The sequence below is a fragment of the Oncorhynchus mykiss genome, chromosome 19, assembly GCF_057628025.1.
Source record: "Oncorhynchus mykiss isolate SJ-2025 chromosome 19, ASM5762802v1, whole genome shotgun sequence".
In the NCBI taxonomy this organism is placed as follows: Eukaryota; Metazoa; Chordata; class Actinopteri; order Salmoniformes; family Salmonidae; genus Oncorhynchus; species Oncorhynchus mykiss.
In genome coordinates this window covers 33,181,200-33,202,167 of record NC_143040.1, presented here as the reverse complement: position 1 = coordinate 33,202,167, position 20,968 = coordinate 33,181,200, and the positions used below count along the sequence as shown (strand labels likewise).

The 20,968-nt window shown below is 43.2% G+C and overlaps 1 protein-coding gene across 5 annotated transcripts in view; it reads left to right on the top strand.

Annotated features, from left to right (window-relative positions):
• samd4a (sterile alpha motif domain containing 4A) overlaps positions 1–19,558 on the top strand; it is a 101,266-nt gene extending 81,708 nt beyond the window's left edge. For 2 of the 5 annotated variants that reach the window (XM_021573684.3, XM_021573682.3), the window contains 4 exons: positions 981–1,203; positions 3,271–3,397; positions 5,713–5,796; positions 14,544–19,558. In XM_021573684.3, coding sequence (XP_021429359.3) covers positions 981–1,203; positions 3,271–3,397; positions 5,713–5,796; positions 14,544–14,572 — 463 coding nt within the window. In that variant the 3' untranslated portion in view covers positions 14,573–19,558. The remainder of the gene's footprint in view (positions 1–980; positions 1,204–3,270; positions 3,398–5,712; positions 5,797–14,543) is intronic. The other 3 variants (XM_090209589.1, XM_090209587.1, XM_036954474.2) reach the window with 2 other exon arrangements.
• Positions 19,559–20,968: the final 1,410 nt, after the last annotated feature.

The window sequence follows — 20,968 nt, the reverse complement described above, 5'->3', positions numbered from 1 at the left end:
CGACACTTTTTATGGATATCTTTAAGAAATGGCTTTCTTCTTGCCACTCTTCCATAAAGGCCAGATTTGTGCAATATAGGACTGATTGTTGTCCTATGGACAGAGTCTCCCATCTCAGCTGTAGATCTCTGCAGTTCATCCAGAGTGATCATGGGCCTCTTGGCTGCATCTCTGATCAGTCTTCTCCTTGTATGAGCTGAAAGTTTAGAGGGACGGCCAGGTCTAGGTAGATTTGCAGTGGTCTGATACTCCTTCCATTTCAATATTATCACTTGCACAGTGCTCCTTGGGATGTTTAAAGCTTGGGAAATCTTTTTGTATCCAAATCCGGCTTTAAACTTCTTCACAACAGTATGATGCTCTCTGCGCTTTTAACGGACCTCTGAGACTATCACAGTGCAGGTGCATTTATACGGAGACTTGATTACACACAGGTGGATTGTATTTATCATCATTAGTCATTTAGGTCAACATTGGATCATTCAGAGATCCTCATTGAACTTCTGGAGAGAGTTTGCTGCACTGAAAGTAAAGGGGCTGAATAATTTTGCACGCCCAATTTTTCAGTTTTTGATTTGTTAAAAAAGTTTGAAATATCCAATAAATGTCGTTCCACTTCATGATTGTGTCCCACTTGTTGTTGATTCTTCACAAAAAAATACAGTTTTATATCTTTATGTTTGAAGCCTGAAATGTGGCAAAAGGTCGCAAAGTTCAAGGGAGGTCAAATAATGTAGCTACAGAGCTTGTTCTCGAGTGGCAATACCCCTGTTCTTGACTCATATACAACTCCACTCCGGAGATCAGGGTTCCCTGCATCCCCTGCGACCACGCTTTCTCCAACTTTCCCATCTCCTCAGTCAATCAAATTTATTTTATAAAGCCCCTTTTAAACTAGCAGTTGTCACAAAGTGCTTTACCTCCTTTTTATTTCTTAAAAAAAAAATGATGATCCAAGTGCTATTTGTCTCTCCGTGCAGCAGCAGCAGTAGCCGGGGCTTCGGCCAGTCCAACTCTCTCCCCACGGCGGGCTGCGTGGGGGGCAGCAGTAGCATGTCAGCCCGCCGGAGCCTGCGCCAGTTCCAGATGCCCTCACGGAGCTTGCCCGGCGCCAGGCTTGGCCTGCTTGGCACCGCCGGCCTCCTGGGACCCACGCCGCGCAGCGCCAGCAGCACCTCCACCGGTCTCAAGCAGGGACGACAGGTGGGGACACTCCTGACTGTAAACTTCTCCTAGGCACTTAGCCACTACCCCTAGCCTATGCAATTGATGTAGAGTTCTTCTTTTGTGATGTTACATTGCAGAGTCTACCTTTTAGGCAGGGACGGCATATGAGGACGCCCGATCTAACCTTATCTTAGCCCCTAGCATCTGCCCACATCGGCGTCCTCAACTCAAATATTTTCACAAGTGTCCGATTAACATTAATGTGTAGTGTCTAAAGTCTGAGTTAACCTCACATTTCCAGATTTTGGCCATTCATTTAGATCTGAAAGGATTTTTAAGGTTATGTTATATTGCTGAGTAAGCCTACCTTTTTAATGTGAGGACATCCCTATCAGCTTCAATCACAATTTGGTTCACTACAGTAGTGGAAAATGGGTAGTGATATAAAGGGTATTGATACAAAGGGGACCTACATGCAGAAACAACAACGTTATTGTATTCTCATACTGAAGGGGTGCTGCGTATATGCCTATATACAGCGGGAGAAAGGAAAAAGGGAGGAAACCACTACTTGGTCAAGTGTCTGGATTCTGGAATCATCCCATCACACAGAGAAATAATCAAACTCCTAACAATACCCTCTTTCAGATCTGTCCCGAACTATCATTCCCTGTGAATTACATAGTTGTAAAGACAGTCATAGAAACAAATACAACCATAAGGGGGAAAACGCAACAGTGGAGGGAAAGAAATCACCCGCGTGTCGGGTGAAGTGGCTGGAACTTGTAGGCGGATCCCGCATTCCACAGACCCTACATCACTAGTGCTCATTGGAACAGTTCTCCACTCCACAGCAGGGATAACCTGGCACACATCTGCTATGCTCCCCTTCTGCATTTCTTTCTGCATCCTTACAATGGGAGGAAATTACAAACCGCTTCCTCCACAGTCCGCACACTTTCTCCGTCCGACCATTTTTTGGGACTAAATCAAAAAGTATGGAATGTGTGTATTAAAATAAAGGAGGGAGGAGGGGGGAGAGAGACTGGGGTGAGTCATTGTTAGGGCGGTGGTAGTGGTGGTGGTGGTGTAGGGGGAGGGGTGACGGAGAGCAGAGGGGAAAGGGAGGAGAAGGAGAGAGAGCAAGTGAGCTAGTCAGAGGCAGTGAGAACAGTGCACAGGCATTTCCTGTTTTTCCCTGGCTCTCTGTATGGGAGGGCCGGGAAAGGGGGACAGCGAGACAGAGGGAGTGGGGAGAGAGAGTGGTGGAGGGGAGTAGAGGGAGAGAGAAAGAGAAGGTTGAATGTATAATAGGCAGGTTACAGAGAGGTATCCGCACGGCTAAAGTGTCAGTAGTTTGAGGTTAAACGGGGGGAGAGAAAGGGAGAACAAGAAAAGGTTGACTTTATAATGGCTCAGTAGTTATAGGCTAGAGTGAAAACACCTGGTGTGCCCTCCCCTAGTTTTTACACACTTTTATAAAGCCACCCCCGGGTGTGTATTTAGTTATGTGATAGTCCTAATTAATACAATTTTGCAGAAATTAATGAGTCCATTTTGATCAGAGTGTAACCAAAATGTATATTGCTCATGATTGAAATTGTAAACCAAAAGGTCGGACTATTGGCCTATTAAGTCATGCTGAAGTATTGTGAAATTTCATTTTTAAATATACATTAAATTGCACTTATTGAGTGAGGTGCTCTCAGTAGTTTGTCTAATGTAGGGGCCTCAAACTGCAATTTGAGGGGGCCAAGGTGGGGGGTGGGTATTTCAAGTATCGCCAACAATGTGCAGAACTGTATATCATTATATTATTTTGCCGTCATAGGGACATTAATATATTTCCCAACATTGTCTGTTAGTGCTTAGATTTGTTGCACCAGTTTTTGGAATTGTGCCAGTTTAGACGGTCTAATGATCCAAAGATATATGACCTCTAGCCTCCTAGTGAGCACAAAACTTTGAAAAGTCGTGGTTTCAACATCTTTTCAACAAAAAAATAAGTATTTTCAACCAAGCACAACGTCTTTTAAACGTCTTGTGCTCATAGGGCTATCAGTCTGTTGTGGCTGTCTGTGTGACTATCAGTTTGTTCAACAGGGTTTATGGTTTGCCAACCCCGGAGGCAGTAATAGCATGCCCAGCCGAACCCACAGCTCAGTGCAGAGGACCCGCTCCTTGCCTGTCCACACCACGCCACACACCATGGTCATGTTTCAGCAGTCTGGTAAGAAATCACACACACACGCACACTCAGTTACACGATACATACACGTGCGCACACACACTTTGTCACACATTACTCACAGTACAAGGTAGTCCTTTCTATCTTTCTGTTCCTCTCTTTCTTTATCTTAGCCTCTCTTTCTCCCTCTTTTTTTCTGTTCCCTCTCTCCCTCCTTTTTGTATTGCCATCTCTCAATCTTTTATAAGCTCTCAGCAGCCTAACATCCTCAGTGCTACCTTCCTCTTTGTTAGCCTGGAGACAGATGCTGTAATGCCACAGGGCATTACACACACTGCTCTCATCTGCATACCAATGCAGGACAACAGCCTGAGGTAAAGATCCCATTCAAGTCCAATGTTCTGCTCTGTAATGGCTGGATCCTTAATTCTATTTTCAGCCGTAGCCGCGGGATAAACTGGACATCAATGTGACAGCGGGGATTTCCTCCTCCGGCCTGTCTTTCATAGGGAACCAAAGAGTATTCCCCCTTTTTTAGAATGGAGAGGAAGGAGGAGGGAGGGCGGTTTCAGGGGGAAAGAGGGACTGCAGCCGTATGTGAGGAAGGGAATGAGGGAAGAGTCAGTGGACTGTTACAATGAGCCTCTTTGTGTTGGGTGGCTGAGCAGCCCTGGCACCCCTTCCCTGCCTTTCTCTCTTTCCCTCCTTCGTTCTCTCCCTCCCTCCTACAGCTCTGCAGAGTCATACACACTGCACATGCACTCGGGGGTGGCTGGAGTTGGAGCCGGGCCAGAGTATGTAGCTGCCTGGAAAGCTAGGCTTGGACTCGCCCTCTCTCAATCTCTGTCTCTCTCTCTCCCCTATTTCTCAAACTGACGCTAGACAGATTAAATGATTGATTAAAACAGAGACTATACAGGGAGAATGATGGGATGAAAGTAAGGGGAGTGTGTGTGTGTGTGTGGAGGGGCCAGGATTTGAGGCCTAAAAATAGCCAGTGGCTGACTGTTCTGTCTGTCCAGCCAGTGCGACGGCAAGTGCATAACTCGGCTCTTCTCTCAACCCACAAGGGATTTTCACAGCCGCCCGGGCTGCGTTGACTCTGCTTAAGGCAGGCAGGAGCAGCTTAAGGCTAACCGATGGCCTAGATATCCCCTCGTGATAGCTAGCTAAGGAGCTCACAACTGAGCTGAGGGGGCTGCTAGGCTAACAAGTTAGCAACTTGTCTCAGACAATCGCTTCTAAGTTTTTCTTTGGGGGGGGGGGGGGTGGGTGAGTTTATGGGTCCCCCTTGTGGCGGAACAGGTAACTTTGAACTTGAGAAGTACACACACACACACACTTCACTCACACATGCGCAACAAACCACCCCAATTTGAGTAACCCAAATGACTGGGTATTGTATTTAAGGGGTGTAATGTGTAGACAGTTGGTTAATTGGCGGTGTAGTGTAATCAGATTAAGCACGGCACACGCGGTGTGGTTGAATGGAGGTCATTGTTACGACGCCCGCCCCGCACAAACTGGGATTTGGAGCCCATGATAATTAATTCCTTTGTCTGCTGCCATTTTGGTGTGGTGGTGTTAGGAAAGGTTAAAGTATTGGGATTGAGACAGTTTGATGAACTTCATTTCAACTCTTTTTTTTGTGCTCAATGGGAATAGTAGACTCTGATGTGGTATTTTGTGGTTTGTAGAGGACTGTGAAAAAATGCATCATTATTTTGATTGTAAAGTCTTTGAGCTATTTTCACAGTGGTTATGTTGATGTTGGAACATTCTGGGGGTCTTTACCTGGCCTTTTTATGTATGGGTATACACACATTTATCATACTCTTTCAGTTGTTTGTTTAGCTTTTTATTTTAGCTGAGCTTTCACAGTGGTTGAGGGTACGTTGTAACATTGGTGGTGTTCTCCAGGTAGTTGGTTGTGGTTACATTGTTGTGTTGTTCTCCGGGTAGTTGGTTGTACATTGTAATGTCGCAGTGCTGTCCTGGTAGTTAGTTGTGTGTACGTTATTATAACATTGTGGTGTTGGTCTCCAGGTAGTTGGTTGTGGGTACGTTATGTTGCAGTGCTGTCCTGGTAGTTAGTTGTAATGTTGCAGTGTTCTCCGGGTAGTTGGTTATGTGTATGTTGTTGTGACATTGTGGTGGTGTTCTCCAGGTAGTTGATTGTGTGTACGTTGATGTAATGTTGCAGAATTCTCTAGGTAGTTGATTGTGTGTATGTTGATGTCATGTTGCAGAGTTCTCCTGGTATTTAGTTGTGTGTACGTTGTTGTAATTTTGCAGTGTTGTTCTCCGGGTAGTTTATTGTGTGTATGTTGTTGTAACATTGTGGTGGTGTTCTCCAGATCTCCAAGTGCCAGTGACGGAACCAGACATCAACAACCGGCTGGAGTCTCTGTGTTTGAGTATGACAGAGCATGCCCTGGGAGGTAGGAGCACCACAACCATCCATGAACACACACATTCGAATTCACACACACCAGTTAATACTGGACTTCTTAGTCAATGCACACAGTACTGTATCTGATGTACCACTTGGTTTATTCACACGTGTGCACATGCACAGAAAGAAACTTGTACGCACGCGCGCTCACTCTCTCACTCACACACACACACACACACCCTTACACCCTTTGCCCTCAGAACAGCCTTAATTCGTTGGGGCATGGACTCTGCAAGGTGTCAAAAGCATTCCACAGGGATGTTGGTTCATTTTGAGGCTAATGCTTCCCACAGTTGTCAAGTTGGCTGGATGTCCTTTGGATGGTGGATAATTCTTGATACATACGGTAAACTGTTGAGCATGAAAAATCCAGCAGCGGTGCAGTTCTTGTTACAAACGCGCCTGGCACCTACTACCATACCTTGTTCAAAGGCACTTAAGTCTTTTGTCTTGCCCATTCACCCTCTGAATGGCACACATACACGATCCTTGTCTCAAGGCTTAAAAATCCTTATTTGACCTGTCTGCTTCCCTTCATCTACACTGATTGAAGTGGATTTAACAAATGACATCAATAAGGGATCATATCTTTTACCTGGATTCACCTGGTCAGCCTATGTCATAGAAAGAGCAGGTGTTCTTAATGTTTTGTATAATCAGTGTATACATGCGCAAATAAACAGACAAAAGGTGTCAACTTTGGAATTCCCTCTATACACGCACAAACAAACAGACAAAAGGAGTGTCAACATTTGGAATTCCCTCTACCCAGAAACTGTTCAACCTCTTTTCAATTTTTGCCTAAAATGACATACCCAAATCGAACTGCCTGTAGCTCAGGCCCTGAAGCAAGGATATGCATATTCTTGATACCATTTGAAAAGGAACGCTTTGATGTTTGTGGAAACGTAAATTAATGTAGGGTAAAATATAATACAAAGGAAAAAAAACATGCGTTTAAAAAAAAAATTGTACCATCTTTGAAATTAGATTAACAAGAATTTAAGTTTCTGCCAATTTCAGACATGTCTATGTCCTGGGAAATGTTTTTGTTACTTACAACTTCATGCTAATCGCATTAGCCTACGTTAGCGCAACCGTCCCGCGGGGGACCCACTGATCCTGTAGAGGTTTTAAAGGAAAAAATAAGTTACGGGTGAGTCATTTGCCAAGTCATCGGGAACATTCATATGTCTTGTCAGAATGTAACCGTAAAACTAACGAAGCCAGCAACATACAGTGAATACATCCAGAGTCTCAACTCCCCAAAGATGATGGCTTGCCTGTAGCCAGACCTGGGTTCATGTATTATTCAAAATCATTTCAAATGCTTTAGCTGTGCTTGCTTGAACCTGCAATAGAACAGGCCCTCCAGGAAGGCTAAAGCAATTGCTTGAAATATTTCAAATAGTATTTGAGCCCATGTTTGGCTGTAGCCAGGGTGTGTCTCCACAATTAATCCACACGAGGATAGAAGGGTGGAGTGGACAGGAGATGAAGGGAGATGGATAATCGCAGTAACCATTCCCATGTGAAGTGGAGTTTAGTTTTAAATAAAGGGGCTGTTTTCTCTCTCCCCGGCCTCGCCAGCACAGAGGCAGAGACAGTGGCCCTCAGTGCTCGGCGCAGAGCTAGGATGGACAGGCACCGCTTTGTGTAGGTGGACACACACATAGGCCCAGAGCAGAGGTGGTTAGCTGAGGAGTGCCAGTCCCAGACTGGACCCTTCCTCTCTACTGTAACACTCTGCCCCTCCTTTCTCTCTCTCTCTCTCTCTATAACATACTGAATCCACAGAATATGAATTAGAACCAAAGTACTCATTGTGAATGGAATAACCCCGTGCCCTTATTTACAAATCGAGTAAATACTGTCCAATAGAAATCTGTCAGCTCTAAAAATGACCAAACTCTCTTTTAACCAATTTGACAGAAAGCTGCCAAGTAATTTCCCTAATATTGACATGCTTCCAGACGTTACCCTGTTAGGCAGTTCTGTAGATCTGAAAGGATTGGATATCCATTATGGTGAACATTTCATCAAGCCTATGACAGGGAAAGGTGGCACTATTAGCATATCTCCAGATCTCCGAAAGTGCCACAGGGGGTAAGGGTTAGGGGTTGGTGCATTGTTAACATGGGCCTACATAACTCTCCCTATTCCATTTATAGTCCACTACTTTTGACCAGTGCCGATAGAGCTCTGGTCAAAGGTATTGCACTATATAGGGAATAGGGTTCCATTTGGAATGTCATGAGACCCTCGACCACACAGGAACTCCAATAATAGTAAATTGTTGTATGTAATGCACCCTGATCCATAGGACAGGCGCATTGTCCACCCTCCCTCCCAGAAGCCTGGATGGGATGAGAGAGCCAAGCCTATGAGTTCGTAGCTTCAACCCCGCAGGGCACACACACAATGGACTGCTGAATGTAGATTTTATTTGTGTGTTTGCTCTTCAGAATGTCTATCTCTAAGCTACCCAAGAAAGGGCTGAAAATAGCCCATAATAATAAATGTAGCCTTAGAAATAAGGTTCATGAAATCAATAACTTGCTAACATCAGATAACATATATATTCGCCTTTTCTGAGACTCGTGTAGATAATTCATTTGATGATACAGCAGTGCAATACAAGGATATAACATCAATAGAAGAGACACATAAATGCTTATGGGGGAGGTGTTGCTGTATATATTCAGAGCCATATCCCTGTCATACTTAGAGAAGATCTTATGTCAAGTGTTATTGAAGTGTTGTGGTTGCAGGTTCACTTGGCATATCTAAAGCCTTTTCTTTTGTGGTGTTGCTATAGGCCACCAAGTGATAAGTCAGTATCTAAATAATAAACTCAGCAAAAAAAGAAACATCCCTTTTTCAGGACCCTGTCTTTCAAAGATAATTTGTAAAAATCCAAATAACTTCACATACAGCCTTGCGAAAGTATTCGGCCCCCTTGAACTTTGCGACCTTTTGCCACATTTCAGGCTTCAAACATAAAGATATAAAACTGTATTATTTTTTTGAAGAATCAACAACAAGTGGGACACAATCATGAAGTGGAACGACATTTATTGGATATTTCAAACTTTTGTAACAAATCAAGAACTGAAAATTTGGCCGTGCAAAATTATTCAGCCCCCTTAAGTTAATACTTTGTAGCGCCACCTTTTGCTGCGATTACAGCTGTAAGTCGCTTGGGGTATGTCTCTATCAGTTTTGCACATCGAGAGACTGACATTTTTTCCCATTCCTCCTTGCAAAACAGCTCGAGCTCAGTGAGGTTGGATGGAGAGCATTTGTGAACAGCAGTTTTCAGTTCTTTCCACAGATTCTCGATTGGATTCAGGTCTGGACTTTGACTTGGCCATTCTAACGCCTGGATATGTTTATTTTTGAACCATTCCATTGTAGATTTTGCTTTATGTTTTGGATCATTGTCTTGTTGGAAGACAAATCTCCGTCCCAGTCTCAGGTCTTTTGCAGACTCCATCAGGTTTTCTTCCAGAATGGTCCTGTATTTGGCTCCATCCATCTTCCCATCAATTTTAACCATCTTCCCTGTCCCTGCTGAAGAAAAGCAGGCCCAAACCATGATGCTGCCACCACCATGTTTGACAGTGGTAATGGTGTGTTCAGCTGTGTTGCTTTTATGCCAAACATAACGTTTTATGCCAAAAAGTTCAATTTTGGTTTCATCTGACCAGAGCACCTTCTTCCACATGTTTGGTGTGTCTCCCAGGTGGCTTGTGGCAAACTTTAAATGACACTTTTTATGGATATCTTTAAGAAATGGCTTTCTTCTTGCCACTCTTCCATAAAGGCCAGATTTGTGCAATATACGACTGATTGTTGTCCTATGGACAGAGTCTCCCACCTCAGCTGTAGATCTCTGCAGTTCATCCAGAGTGATCATGGGCCTCTTGGCTGCATCTCTGATCAGTCTTCTCCTTGTATGAGCTGAAAGTTTAGAGGGACGGCCAGGTCTTGGTAGATTTGCAGTGGTCTGATACTCCTTCCATTTCAATATTATCGCTTGCACAGTGCTCCTTGGGATGTTTAAAGCTTGGGAAATCTTTTTGTATCCAAATCCGGCTTTAAACTTCTTCACAACAGTATCTCGGACCTGCCTGGTGTGTTCCTTGTTCTTCATGATGCTCTCTGCGCTTTTAACGGACCTCTGAGACTATCACAGTGCAGGTGCATTTATACGGAGACTTGATTACACACAGGTGGATTGTATTTATCATCATTAGTCATTTAGGTCAACATTGGATCATTCAGAGATCCTCACTGAACTTCTGGAGAGAGTTTGCTGCACTGAAAGTAAAGGGGCTGAATAATTTTGCACGCCCAATTTTTCAGTTTTTGATTTGTTAAAAAAGTTTGAAATATCCAATAAATGTCGTTCCACTTCATGATTGTGTCCCACTTGTTGTTGATTCTTCACAAAAAAATACAGTTTTATATCTTTATGTTTGAAGCCTGAAATGTGGCAAAAGGTCGCAAAGTTCAAGGGGGCCGAATACTTTCGCAAGGCACTGTATCTTCATTGTAAAGGGTTAAACTCTGTTTCCCATTCTTGTTCAATGAACCATAAACAATTAATGAACTTGCACCTGTGGAACGGTCGTTAAGACACTTAACAGCTTACAGAGGGTACAATTAAGGTCATAGTTATGAAAACTTATGACACTAAAGAGGCCTTTCTACTGATTGAAAAACAACAAAGGAAAGATGCCCAGGGTCCCTGCTCATCTGCATGAACGTGCCTTGGTCATGCTGCAAGGAGGCATGAAGACTGTAGATGTGGCCAGGGCAATAAATTGCAATGTCCGTAATGTGAGATGCCTTAGACAGCGCTACAGGGAGACAGGATGGACAGCTGATCGTCCTCGTAGTGGCAGACCATGTGTAACAACACCTGCACAGGATCTGTACATCCGAGCATCACACCTGCGGGACAGGTACAGGATGACAACAACAACAACTGCCTGAGTTACACCAGGAACGCACAATCCCTCCATCAGTGCTCAGACTGTCCGCAATAGGCTGAGAGAGGCTGGACTGAGGGCTTGTTGGCCTGTTGTAGGCAGGTCCTCACCGGACATCACCGGCAACTATGTCGCCTATGGGCACAAATCCACCGTCACAGGGCCAGACAGGACTGGCAAAAAGTGCTCTTCACTGACGAGTCGTAGTCTTGTCTCACCACGGGTGATAGTCGGATTTGCGTTCATCTTCGAAGGAATGAGCGTTACACCGAGGCCTGTACTCTGGAACGGGATTGATTTGGAGGTGGAGGGTCTGTCATGGTCTGGGGCAGTGTGGCACAGCATCATCGGACTGAGCTTGTTGTCATTGCTGGCAATCTCAGCACTGTGCATTACAGGAAGACATCCTCCTCCCTCATGTGGTACCCTTCCTGCAGGAACTTGCAGGTGCCTTGGTGGAAGAGTGGGGTAACATCTCACAGCAAGAACTGGCAAATCTGGTGCAGTTCATGAGGAGGAGATGCACTGCAGTACTTAATGCAGCTGGTGGCCACATCAGATACTGATTGTTACTTTGATTTTGACCCCCTCTTTGTTCAGGGACACATTATTCCATTTCTGTTAGTCACATGTCTGTGGAACTTGTTCAGTTTATGTCTCAGTTGTTGAATCTTATGTTCATACAAATATTTACACATTTTAAGTTTGCTGAAAATAAATGCAGTTGACAGTGCAAGGATATTTATTTTTTTGCTGAGTTTGTGTGAAATGCTTGATAGTGAATAGTAAACAGAGAGGTCTGCTTTCTTGGGGACCGGAATATTGACTGGTTTTCATCAAGTTGTCTGCTCAAGAGAAAGCTTCTCACTGTAACCAGTGCCTGTAATCTGGTTCAGGTTATTAATCAACCTACCAGGATGTTTACAAACACTACAGGAACAAGATCGTCCACATGTATCGATCACATTTTTACTAATACTGTAGAACTTTGTTCTAAAGCTGTATCCGTAGTGGCTATATCCAGGAAAGCCAAAGTTCCAATAGCTGGGCCTAAAATAGTGTATAAGAGACCATACAAAAGATTTTGCAGTGACTCTTATGTGGATGATGTTAAAAAAAGGTGTTGGTCTGATGTGTTTAATGAGGAGCATCCAGATGCTGCACTTGATGAATTTATGAAATTGCTTCTTCCAATTATTGTTAAACATGCACCTGTTAAGAAACTGACTGTTAAACCGGTTCAGGCTCCATGGATTGATGAGGAATTTAACAATTGTATTGTTGAAAGAGATGGGGCAAAAGGAGTGGCTAATATGTCTGGCTGCACATCTGATTGGCTTACTTACTGCAAATTGAGAAATGTGACTAAACTCAACAAAAACAAGAATAAACTATTATTTATTTTACCTCTATTCAGTCAAGAACAAATTCTTATTTTCAATGACGGCCTAGGAACAGGGGCAGAACGACAGATTTGTACCTTGTCAGCTCGGGGATTTGAACTTGCAACCTTCCGGTTACTAGTCCAACGCTCTAACCACTAGGCTACCCTGCCGCCCATTATGAAGCCAAGATCAATGATATAAAGAATTATGGAAAACAACTTGAGTAGTTTAAATGGAATTATGGGCAGAAAGACAAATTCAACTCACTCTTTAATCGAATCAGATTGCTTATTCATCACACAACCATTTGATGTTGCCACTTATTTTAATGATTACTTCATTGGCAAAGTGGGCAAACTTAGGCAGGAAATGCCAACAATAAACATACAAATGATGAAATAAAAGCATTACAAGTTTGAATTTTGTAAAGTCCGTGTGGGAGAGGTGGGAAGAGTATTGTTATCGATCAATACTGACAAACCTGGCATTGACAACTTAGATGGACAGCTACTGAGGGTGGTAGCTGACTATTGCCAGTCCTTTATGTCATATCTTTAATCTGAGCCTAGAGGAAAGTCTTTGTCCTCAGGCCTGGAGGGAAGCCAAAGTAATTCTGCTACCCAAGGGTGGTAGCGGCCTTTACTGGTTCTAACAGCAGACCTATAAGCTTGCTGCCAGCTCTTAACAAACTGTTGGAAAAAATTGTGTTTGACCAAATACAATTCTATTTCTCTGTAAACAAATTAACAACAGACTTTCAGCATGCTTATAGAGTTGGGCACTCAACATGCACTCAGCACTGACACAAATGACTGATGATTGGTTGAAAGAAATTGATAATAATAAGATTGTGGGAGCTGTGTTGTTAGATTTCAATACAGCCTTTGATATTATTGACCATAACCTGTTGTTGAAAAAACTTGTGTTATGGCTTTTCAATCTCTGCCATATTGTGGATTTAGAGCTATCTATCTAATATAACTCAAAGGGTTTTCTTTAATGGTAGCTTCTCTAATGTCAAACCTGTAAAATGTGGTGTAACGCAGGGCAGTGCTCTAGGCCCTCTACTCTTTTCACCAATGACCTGCCACTGGCATTAAACACAGCATGTGTGTCCATGTATGCTGATGATTCAACCATATACACATCAGCAACCACAGCTAATGCAGCCACTGAAACCCTTAACAAAGGGTTGCAGTCTGTTTTGGAATGGGTGGCCAGTAATAAACTGGTCTTGAACATCTCTAAAACTAAGAGCATTGTATTTGGTACAAATCATTCCTTAAGTTATAGACCTCTGAATCTGGTAATGAATGGTGTGGCTGTTGAACAAGTTGAGAAGACTAAATTACTTGGTGTTACTTTAGATTGTAAACTGTCATGGTCAAAACATATAGATTCAATGGTTGTAAAGATGGGGAGAAGTCTGGGGGTAATAAAGAGATGCTCTGCTTTTTTGACACCACACTCCAAAAAGCAAGTTCTGCGGGCTCTAGTTTTAGTCGTGTGGTCCAGTGCTGCAAGGAAAGACCTAGTTAAAAGCTGCAGCTGGCCCAGAACAGCACATACTGCTCTTCATTGTAATCAGAGGACTGATATAAATATGCATGCCTGTCTCTCTTGGCTAAGAGTTGAGGAGAGACAGACTGCATCACTTATTTTTATGAGACATTAAATCCCAAATAGTTTGTATAGTCAACTTACAAAGTTCTGACACACACCTATCCCACCAGGCATGCCACCAGGGTACTTTTCACAGTCCCAAAATCCAGAACATAGTCAAGAAAGCGTACAGTATTATATAGAGCCCTTATTGCATGGAACTTCCTTCCATCTCATTTTGCTCAAATAAACAGCAAACCTTGTTTCAAAAAACAGATAAAGCAACACCTGGTGGCACAACGCCTCTCCCCTATTATTTGACCTAGATAGTTTGTGTGTATGTATTGATATGTAGACTACGTGTGCCTTAAAAATATGTATGTAGTTCTGTCCTTGGTGTTTTTGTCTGTTGATATTCTGTATTATATTTCATGTTTTGTGTGGACCCCAGGAAGAGTAGCTGCTGCTTTTGCAATAAAATACCAATTACCAAAATAACAATACATAGGATTTATATAGCTTGTTTCTAAGGTCCAAAGACACCTAAGTCCATTGGGCTCCGGTCAAAGGTAGTGCACTATGTTGGGAATCGGGTGTCATTTAGGACATAACCCAGGTCCTCTTTGTTTGTCCAGCTAGGCCAGATGCAACAGTTTTTTGTTTTGAAACATTCCGTCTGTATTTGTCCAGTTGTTATTCTTATTCCTATCTGATGGTTTGTCCTATGTCCCTCCCTCCTGTGTGTCTAGATGGAGTTGACCGCACATCCACCATCTGAGAGTAGGACCTGAAGGAGACCCGGGGACATCTGGTCCCACACACACCCCACACACACACACACACACACCCCACAGCCAATGGGAGAGGTCAACCGGGGTGGTTGCTGGGCTGCAAATCATGCCACGGCGAGCCAATCCGCAAAAACTGCTAACAAACGGCTAACGCAGTAGCACATTGGCATGTTACCATCACAACAAAACACGGCTACGCCCCCAGCACACTCATAAGTACCTGGGCTTCAGTGATGGATGAGAAATGCAGTGCAGACTCCTTTCCCCACCCAGTATAACTACCCACAACTGTGCCGGAGGAGTGCCCTCTGCTGGGCTGGGGGAGATATAGCAGCGCTGGGGGTCAGCATCGGCCAACAACCGATTGGCAGACCCTGGACCCAGTTGAAGGGGGAGTAGTGCATTATGGGTACTGTAGTATATCATGCTATAAGAGTCAAGACTGTAGACTTCCCTTCTCCGGCCCCAGTCCCCACACCAGTTCGCACCAGTCAGCATTTCTACCGGCCGTACCATATGACGTCTCACTGAGTCAAAAACAAACACAAGACAAGTAAGTAAATAATCAAAGTGGGACACATTGTGAGAGAAGCCTCGGCATTCATCTCACTGTTTGGGAGAGTTTTAGGGAGGAAGTTTTTCAAAAGACCCCTATGCTCTGTATAGGTGACAGAAAAAAAGCATTTTTACATGTATGTATTGTTTACATAAGATGCTACTATGGTACCGAAACATTTATACATTTCAGCTATGAATGTTATCTCTTATATTTTATTTTTTTAAATACATTTTGGGAAAGTAGTAGCATACTACCGTACTAGTCGCTTAATAGACTAACGTCCCACAGTAGCTATCATAGTTTACAACCAACATTATCATAGTTTTTTTTGCTTTTTGTTTCTTTCTTTCGCTTACCAGCAGCCAAGCTGTGTGAAAATGAAAACGCTAAAAGGAGAGCAGGATGAAGTGGAAGTGTGTAGAAGGAAAAACAGAGAAATGAGAAGAGATGGGAGGAGGGGAAATAAAAGTGGGGAGACACAGGATGGTCTGTACAAAGTGATTTAGAAGGAGAAGAGGACGTTAGTGATGATGGATCCATGTCAGAGGCAGGGACTTTGATTTGAAACGACAGGAAAATTGTGTAGTAGTAGCGTTGTGGTGAAGTTCTGGGTAAATGTTATAGACAGGCCAATATATATAATCTTTTAGAATTCTTTAATCTTTGTCCCTGCAGACTATGTATTGAAAGTTTATGCTGTTAATTTGCTTGGGCTGTGTCTGGATTTGGTAGTGAAGTTTCTTTAACAGGTGCACAACGTTGTGTGACCTATTCTCTAATTAGGGCTAGTCAGTGTGGGTCAGTAGTATTTTCAATGTGTCTCATTGTGAAATAGAATGAGGATTACATGTGTGTTTTCAGTCCAGGGTAGGTACTATAGCGTTGTATGCTATATGCTCTCATTTTACTAGGAAGTAAGAGATGGTCAAAGATGTTCTGAATCAAGGAGAAAAGATGTACACAGAGGACAGGAGAATCAGGAAGTAGCTTTGGCGGATGTAAACGAGAAGGTTGCTGGGGAGGTTTCCTTTCCCTCAAGCAGCATAGAAACACCAACCCATGAAGGGTTTAAAACTAGTTTAAATTCCCGAGAATACTCTTTTTAGTACTTAACTCCACCTAGTGGCAAAATGCAGTTAGACAGCCAGGCACTTGGAATGAGGCTTTTTGTACTTCAATTTCTTGTTTGTTTTTTTGTCTTAATATTTGTCTTAACCCTAACCCTTGGTTCATTGTTGTCTGCATGACATGCTATAAGGGTAGGTTCATGGTAAAATAAGCTCTTTAAAGCTGAATTATGCTCTGTTGTTATTAGCCACTGCCATCCTGTAAGTGGGTGTTTTGTGCATGGAAGATCACGCTAATGTATTGTGCCTGAATGGGCATCCTGATTTGGTGTGGTGTTTTGTGAAGGTTTTTGCGCAACTTTTTGGGTTAGTTTATTTTTGAATTCTTGTGTGTCTCGTTTTCTTGTTCTGCACTTGGTGTTGTGATATTTTACTACAGCTAATCAATCCATCATTAACAATGCCAATAGGTGCAGCAATAGAAATGGCAAGTATGTGCAATAAACGTTCATCAGTGGGGAGAGGCAAGTGGTTTGGAGAGGAAAGGTTAAGAGTTTTGTAGTTCAGAAAAAGGGACTTGACTTATTGTGGAGGTGAACTTGTAGTGAGATGAAACCAGCTTCATGCCAAATGCACCTCTGCCAAAGTAACTACAGCCCACTCCCAAGTGCGCATTGAACTTAAGCTCTCAGACTGAGCCATCTTGTCATAAAGTAGGGTTGACCCCAGTCAAACCTTTAATCTGTTATTGTCAAAATGTCATTGATGCTTGTAGTAATGTTTCATAGTCAGTCAAATGTCACTGCTTCACTAAAAACGCATGGCCTTAACTGGGACGGTGACAGGAAAATTCAATAAAGCATGAATTGGCATGGACCCTTTTGTGGCACGGTTTGGTTTAGTGGCAGCATTACAGTATTGGTATACTGATGCAACATGCATCAGTGGATATGTGGTAGTTAGATCCACTTGCCACTGCCACATAAATTGATACTATATTAGCAGATTCAAATTATTTATATATTTTTTTCTATTGTTGCAGAGGTGATTTATTGTATTCATTTAGATGTATTATTTAAAGTACCACATGTATTAATTTGCTATGGCTGGTGACCATAAGTACATCTCAAATATTAACATAGTTATTTTTGTTTTGAACTAAAGTATAATCGCACATTTTTATATTTAATAGTGGAGTAGAGAGACACTCTGTGTCTTGTTTGGATTCGTTTTTTTCTTCTGACTGACGGTTTGGGAACGCTTGCTATCCTGGTTGGCCAAATGTCTGAACGTGGCCACCAGCAGAACAAACAGGATAGGGGGCGACGACCCTTTTGAAATATTACCAAATAGAACAGGCCACGGTAACCTAGACTGAGATGGAGAGTCATCTGGGGTTATTTCTGTGGGATAAGGCCCTTTACTACTTTGGTACGCTTCGGCTATGAGCATCGGAGGTCCAGGGATAGCCCTTTGGGAATGGGTAACCAGTGCTTACCAAGCTAACCACCATCTGCATGGCTAGTGATGACATCACAGTGGATGGCTAAGATATGTAGCCTATCCAAAAGACTGGCAACAACTCCAGGGCAGAGGGTAGCGCATTCTACACACTCACTACTGCCCATGAGGTTATGTGTGTGTGTGAATGTAGTGTACACTACAGTATGTGCCTATGAGAGAGCGATGGAGCAGAGGGAGTAAACAGAAGAGCTGTGAATGTCATTGATATATTACTGCAACTGCGTGTGTGAAGTAGCCTGATGACAAGTGGAACGGACATTGACTCCTCCGGAAGCTGTTCACCTTGTGTAACACAAAAAAAAAGGGGGTTTTATTTGTATTTTCCAAAGCGCATCCAACCCCTATGAGGCTGGGATGAGAGAGATCATCTGTACACACTGCAGTATTAACAGTTAGAGGATAACCTTGATATTCCAAATATATTATTATTTAATGTTTTTTTTTTACTGACATTTTTGTTGGTCATAGACACTCTGCACATTAGTCAAATATCGCATCATTATTCGATGGCGAGACTTTTTTTTGTAAACTCGAAGGCATCCATACTGTAACAAAAGTTCTACAGCTTTACTGTGCTCTGTTTGTTTTGTTTTTGTTATCAAAGAGCCGATGTCCTGTATTGACTGCAGGCTTACAAATATATTTGAAAAAATATTATCCTATGTTTAAGAAAAAACTCAATCTCCCAAAAAAAAGGTAATTTATATTATAGAAATGCATGAGGCTGGGAAGTCATATTTAAAATAACAAATGGCAGTGCCTTTTTTTTTACTCGACATTTACCCAAAATGTAAATGTGTTGACAGTCAAAATGGTGGCATCCTCCAAACTGCATACTAGGTCCTCTAGGACATTTTAAAATGTATCTTTTGGCGTCACGTTGTAGACAAAAACAATATGGAACACTTCTTTCTGGCCTCGTGTTGTCAGTGTATTTTTTTGTTTCTGTAGGTACTTTTCAATGCTGATATGAAGTTAGGAATTATACCTGTCTGTACAACAAACAGATGTATATGTTTTGTGTGTGTTTGCACGTGTGTGTCTTGTTGTAACTGTAAAATACTTATTCTCAAATGTACCAGAAATGCTGCGACTTGGCATGGCCCAATCAAAAGAAGGCTGTTGTTTTTCTTCCTTTGTTCAGGCATCGGAGGATGACTGCCTCTCAGCTGTATGTGTGTATTATACAGTATCAAGGGATTGTATGGTCACTATGCCCACAGTTCAGTAACACATGAGGGCTGACGTTCAGTTCAGAGAGACCTGAGGTCCACTGTACACTACATAGATCAGTATTACAACCAGTCTCTCTGTAGAGCCAGCCATTTAGAACTGGGCCAGTATTTACAAAGAGTCTGAGTAGTTGTGCTTTTTACATGCCTTCTAGATCATAATGATTAAAATTATATGGACAGGGGGGGACCTGATCCCAGAGTTACTTTTTTAATTCGGGCCCTGATGCCATGCCAAAAGCCTGTCTCAGGTTCTGTGTTCCTGTAGCTACTTGCCTCGGGCAGGGTTTGGGTCTGGCTTGTGAGAGGAAGTGTGGATGCTCATCTGTTCTAAATGGATCTATGGATCTCTTGTGTAAATGTATGTATTTTCATTTTTGTCTATGAGAGATTGTGGTTGCTGTCTATTCAGAATGGGAGCGCTGCGAGTGAGTAAGCGAAAGATACTGAATGAATCGACTGAATGCTTTGTTTTGTGGTGTCTGTGTTCAAATGCTTGACATCTTTATTATTATAACCACAGACAAAAAATGTATTAAAGAAAAACTTGTAAAATTGTCTGTGGATAAAAAAAGTTTTTCAAAATTCCAATGAAAGGGTCATGTCTTGTATTCTGAGAGGCCACACAATAGCAGGAGACGATTCTGGCTACTCCTCCAAAAAGCACACCAATCAGAGGAACTGAAGCACTTTCATAAAACCTGTTACCAAGAGGCAGGCTCCAGTCAAGGAGGGTACCGCCTTGTTTCACAAAACCAGCTAAAATAAAGTTGTCATCCCCCCCAAAAAAAATCCCTACACCCAAATTTTGTAACCCCAAAGCAAGTGCACACAATGTGAGGTCCGGCCACCCGACACCCTGCTCGCTCGACCCTCTCCTCCCTTCAGACCATCTCTGGAGACCATCTCACTTCCCTCAACTCATCCCTTAGCACTGGCTGTGTTCCCTCTGACTTCAAAGTTGCCAGAGTCACTCCCCTCCTCAAGAAACCAACACTCGACGACTCTGACATCAGAAATTACAGACCGGTATCCCTTTTCTTTCCAAAACACTTGAGCGTGCAGTCTCTGACCAACTCTCTCGCTATCTCTCAGAACGATCTTCTTGACAAGATGGGTCACTGCTCTTCTCTGTCACGGAGACTCTCCACAGTGCCAAAGCTGACTCTCTCGTCTGTTCTCATCCTCCTAGATCTATCTGCTTCCTTCACCACTGTGAACCGTCAGATCCTCCTCTCCACCCTCTCAGGGCTGGGCGTCTCAGCCTCTGCACTCTTGGATTGCATCCTACCTGGCAGGCCACTCCTGCCAGGCATTGTGGAGAGGATCTGTGTCTGCACCACGTACTGTACTCACAACTGGTGTCCCCCAGGGCTCGTTTCTAGGCCCTTCTCTCTATACACAAAGCACAGTTCAGTCATATCCTCTATACACAAAGCACATGTTCAGTCATTACCCACCAGGTCTCTCTCATTGCTATGCGGATGAGACTCAACTACTTCTCTCCTTCCCCCATTCTGACACCCACGTGGCGACACGCATCTCTGCTTGCCTGGCAGATAACTCAGTTTGGATGTCGGCCCACCACCTCAAACTCAGCCTCGACAAGATGGAGCTGCTCTTCCGCCAGGGCAAGGCCTGCCCGCTCAAAAGACCTCTCCATCATTATTGACAAGTCCAGTGTCCCCCTCCCAGAGTACAAAGAACCTTGGCTTGACAACACCCACTCTGTTCTGCCACCTCTGGTCTCTTGGCAGCTCCCGCTCAGCCCAGTCCAAGCTCTTCTCTGTCCTGTCACCAGCTTCCCCCTGAAGCTAGGACAGCAGAGTCCCTGCCCATCATCCGAAAGCATCTGAAATAATCCCACAGCACCCCCTTCTCACCCTGGCCCTCCCTAAATAAATAATGCCTAACACTCTGCTTTTTTTCTTTTTTTTTAACCCCTTACTAGCTCTGACTTTGATAGCTATTTTGAGGAAAATGTACTTACTGTGATATATA